The 4,997-nt window shown below is 43.8% G+C and overlaps 1 protein-coding gene across 1 annotated transcript in view; it reads left to right on the top strand.

Annotated features, from left to right (window-relative positions):
• TPK1 (thiamin pyrophosphokinase 1) overlaps positions 1-4,997 on the top strand; it is a 161,293-nt gene that overhangs the window by 19,379 nt on the left and 136,917 nt on the right. The window contains exon 2 of the mRNA XM_006861288.1: positions 4,687-4,756. Within this exon, the coding sequence (XP_006861350.1) occupies positions 4,687-4,756 (70 nt within the window). The remainder of the gene's footprint in view (positions 1-4,686; positions 4,757-4,997) is intronic.

Here is a 4,997-nt window from a genome sequence, read left to right as displayed (position 1 = left end):
GGTTATACACCTATTGGGTTGTACACCTATTTGGTTGTACACCTATTGGGTTTTACACCTATTGAGTTGTACACCTATTGGGTTATACACCTATTGGGTTATACACCTATTGGGTTGTACACCTATTTGGTTATACATCCCATTTGTATCAACATTGTGATTTTTATGTAAAACCTTTCAATCTTGCCAGCTGGACGCACCACCATAGGACTCCTTCATTCTCACTCTGCCGGGAGCGGGGGTTCTAGGCACATGATTGGTTTTGCTTTATGAGGTGAACTGAGGTAGATGAGGCTGCTTCTCCTCATGCTCAGTATCAATGGTGAGACTGGTGGGAAGGTTACCTCTCTTCCTTCTCGGCTGGACCAGCCAGCCGATCCTATAGGACAACCAAGGGCACCACTTGTGAGGAGCGGCATTTTGCAATCGGCTCTTGCTGTTAGCTGAACTGGTACCTACACACGTGCATTGGGTCGTAGCCCTGGGCCTGTGGGGGCTGTGGATCTAAGGCTGCTTGGAAATAGGGTGTTCCTCATTCTGTGACTTAGGCCGTACCCAGGTAGGGTGGGTTCTGAACCCAGTCGTTCCTGAATTATAGCGAGAGCAGCACCAGGAGATACGGACATGCGGGGAGAGGAGGCATGTGTGTCAGCAGGGGCAGGTGCTAGGCGCTAAGTTAGTCAGCGAGGAGGCCCTCGCCTTGAGCTAACAGTCTGCCCCATGCTGTCTTTTGACCGTTCAGGTCGTCAGATTTGTCCAATTTCTTACCAGTAATATGTTGATTTGTGGAATGTCCAAAAGCTGTCCCATGTCATGATTATAAAATCATCCTCTAGTTTATATAACTTTGTCTGGAGTACGAGAAGGCTTCAAAAGTTTGTGGAGAAATTCCACTATCTTTTCGTTCTATTATTCCATGTATTTTTTGAAGCTCCATCAGATATATTTATGATATATGTATATTTTATATGTCTCTATCTAAAACAGTGCTGTGTAAGAGGGGACTTCAAAGTGTTCATGGAAAACTCCGTTGTCTTTTCTTCCTTGTTTTTAAGAACTTTCTGAAGTTACCTTGTGTATGTTGTTTCATGGTTTGTCTATATCACTTTTCTTTCTTAATTTGATTTAGCACTCAACTGTTAACACGGAATAAATGTGCGTGAGGTCTGGGCCCGTGTGCACATGCTTGCCACTGGTTTCTAGGGGATTAGTCCATTTTCTCCACCACAGAAACATGGTCTTAATGCTGTGGACTTACAAGGGGGCTTTCCCTTGGGTGGAGTTCAGGGATGGAAGTTGGAGCATAGTCTGTGGGAGAGTTTCCCTACCCATCCTCCGTTTTGTTGGTTTCTCTGATGGTATGGAAGCAAAACAGAAATTACACTAAATTTAAAATGTCACAGTCAGATATACAGGTGTACATGAGAAACACTCTTACCAAACCAGTGTTTTGATTTTTGACTTTGATGTTTTCTTAAGTCTACTAAACATAGCCCTTTAGTAATCAGCTTTCTAGTTTTAGCATTTTCTGTTTCCAATATGCCTTTAATCTGCTGTCTCTTTTTTGTTGTTATTGTCAAGTGCCGTCGAATTGGTTCTGACTCAGAGAGAGCCTGTAAGAGGTTCTGAGAGGAGGCTGATGGGTTTGAACCACCGACCGACTCTGTGGAGAGCGCCACTCCAGGACCTGTACAGCTAGTCCCTGACAAACAGTGTCAATTGGCTGGAACATAAGTAGCGGCTTTGGTTTGCGTAGATACAGCTTCTAATTGGTCAGTTTCAACTTCAGCTGTCTAGTAGAGATGTAATGCTGCTGCACTTCCACTTTACTGAAATTGCAAAACCCTTTCTGTGACTTATTTTCCTGTCCTTAATACTTGAAACTAAGTTAGTAGTTTACGTTCACAGAAAACCTATTATTCCTGCCCAACTTTATTAATCAGACATGAGCCAAATAGCCAATTCTCCCCGATTGTGAGTGAGAGTCTTCATGGACCGTCTGTAACATTAATGCCCATCCTGGCAGCTTGTTTATTAAGTTCCAGGCTTATTTAGAACACTTACTTAATGCTTATACCAAAAGTCAGGATTGGTCCTGAGATTTTCATGTAGTTTAGTCTTCAGCTGGTTACCAGCTTCATGCATACTAAATACTCGCTCAACCATTGAAATTACAATATTTGACAGGTCTGCAAAAAGTTTGCTGAATAAGCTGCTGGAAGTTTTACATTAAAAGATAAGTTAAGCAGTACGCGCTGTTCATTAACGCCAGGGGCAATTTACATGATGATGGATTGAACGTATTTTTGAGGCTGATTCGTTGTGATTTATCAAAAATACCCTAGTAGTGGCTGCTACTTCTGGTTCTTATCGCTAGTCAGTTTCACTAATGCAGACACTTGTTTATTCATTTTTCAAATTTCTATCAATGAATTTCCACAACATGCTGACTAGTCATTAGCCACCATAGTGTTACTGAAACACATCTGTGACATTTTAATTAACATGCCCTCTATGCTTCAAGGATTTCACTCTTAAAGTGCAATTTTACTTATGCAAATAAAAAAAAAAATTGGAAATGGGTAAAAACATTATTATGATTATTTTGTCATGCCATGATGGATCAAAATAGTTATTTTTAATAGACTGAAACTTGTATGTCTTTCCCAGTGGATCACTCTGCCATCACTAATATATCTCAGGAGTGAACATTCTACCAATTCCACTGTCTTTATTTTAGTTCCTCTGCCTTTTAAAACAGCTGGTGAGCTTGAACCACTGACTTTGCAGTTCAAATGACTTTGCAGTCTGACACATTAACCCACAGTGCCACACCAGGACTCAAAAACAGGAATAGATGTGGGCAAAGTGTTCCTGCTGTGATCTAGGTGTTCCTCTTTTCAAAAACTGATTTAAAATATATTTCTTTAAATTTACATTTTTAAATAAACAGTACTAGGCATTGAGAAGCATTGGATTGGTAGCAATGACTGTAGCTGATAGAGATTACAGAAAGGCCTAGAGATGGAAAAGCCACATAAATGACAGAGAGGCTCCAAAATACTCGTGGGAAGTGGGATGAAAAGATCGTGGAACTCCCCACAAAGCCCCTTCGTATAATTACTTGTAAAAATAATCCAACAAAGCTATATACATGGATGTTTCAAACAAGAGAGTAGACATAATCAGAGAGAGAGAGACCTGCGCCCTAGGAGAGATGTGCAGGAGACACACACATGTCCAGAAAGAGGTAGGGACAGTGAGGGGACAGTGCACAAGAGGGGCATAACAGGGAACGGAAGCTAGGGAATGATTGAGTGGTGATGGCCTGCAGGAGAAAGATGACGCTGTCTGCTCCACGGCACACCACTAAGAGCTTGGTGTGGAGCTGCTGGATCAGCTCTGGGCTGTGAACCAGCAAACACTTCACACGCTTGACTGGTAACCAGCGTTGGGAGTTGCAGTGTCTCCCGAGAGTACCTTGGAAGAAAGGCCTGGCTGTCTGATTTTGAAAATGCTGCTCCTGCAAACCCTGCTGTATGCACAGAGGGATGCCATGAATTCCAGTCAACTCGGCAGAATCTGTTCTTAATTTTTTTTTTTTTTTTTTAAAGAATTACCCTGCACTGAAGAAAGATCAGGGTCCTCAGATTCAGGAAATACAATGAATGAATTCCAAATAAGAGAAGTGCTGGTGGAATTCAGAACATGAAAGAAAAGGGAAGATCTTCAAGTCGATCGTGAAGGATAAGTGCGTTGGAAAAGTGGACGTGTTCATGCAGAATGAAGAGTGGAGTCCAGCGTCCTTGAACAAGTTGTGTAGAGATTGTCGTCTAGGAACCTGAGCTGTTGTGTAATGTAACAGAAAACATACTACAGTAGTATTTTAAAGTAGTATGTAGTGAAAAGAAGACAGATTTGCCACAAAAAAACCCAAAGACCAACAATTGACTCTGGGCAGCCTTCTTAACTGTATCACTTTAATAATGGAAGCCATAAGCCAATCAGCTAGTATAGTCAGCGTTACTGCCAGCCAGCACATCCTACCACACTCAGCTAATAAGCTCATCGCCAGATGTTTGTTACCAGAGAGACTCAGGAAAGACTCTTCTAGAAGTGGGTGGTGGGTGCAGGTGGTGTTTTGTTTGAGGTCCCCTGGTGGCTCTGACATGTCACAACGTCCGAGGGTAAATCTGGGGACGTTCCCCATGAATGATAACTCAATTTATGGTACAATAAAACATGGGGACCGGGATACTTGCCACACAGGAAGCCCTGCAAACGAAGCAGCGACAGGTCTTAACATGTTAGAACTAACAGCCCTGATGGGACAGTGGGCTACAAGTCGGAATGCTAACCATAGATCCATGGTTCAAACCCACCAGCTGCTCCTCAGAGGAAAGATGAGGCAGTCTGCTCCCATTAAGATGTGCAGCCATGGGAACCCTAGGGGTCACTAGTGGGTTACTCCGACTCGATGGCAGTGGGTTTTGTTGTGTTGTGTATGTTGTGGTCTTAGTCCTGTAAGAAAGGAGGAAACACGAGCTGATGATCCCAGTGCCCCCAAGTAGAGGTTCAGAGAGTGGTCTCTGTGCACAGGTGGACACACCTGCTCTTTGAGGTAAGCATTTGAAGTGCTCTTTGATCCCTGTGCTGAAATGCTCTCTTGTGTTTTTCTGTTCGAAGCTGTTTTAAAAGCCTGTGCTGACGGAGGTGCCAACCGCCTGTATGATGTCACCCAAGGAGAGCGGGAAAGGTAGGTTTCAGACCCCATCTTCCTGTCCTGCCTCCTGGTGGGCATGCTCTAGCCTGAGTGGGCTGTCCATCACCTCCCAGAATACCAGGTAGAGAGCGCCACCTGGCCGTGCTGTGAGCTGTCCCTCCGCAGAGTGAGGTCTCAGCAGGAGTGTGGTGTGGTTGTGTTGTGAGCTGTCCCTATGCTGACTGGGGTCTCAGCAGGAGGAGTGTGGTGTGGTTGTGTTGTGAGCGGTCCCAAT

The sequence above is a fragment of the Chrysochloris asiatica genome, unplaced genomic scaffold (assembly GCF_000296735.1).
Source record: "Chrysochloris asiatica unplaced genomic scaffold, ChrAsi1.0 scaffold00041, whole genome shotgun sequence".
In the NCBI taxonomy this organism is placed as follows: Eukaryota; Metazoa; Chordata; class Mammalia; order Afrosoricida; family Chrysochloridae; genus Chrysochloris; species Chrysochloris asiatica.
This window is presented reverse-complemented; position numbering and strand designations above follow the sequence as displayed.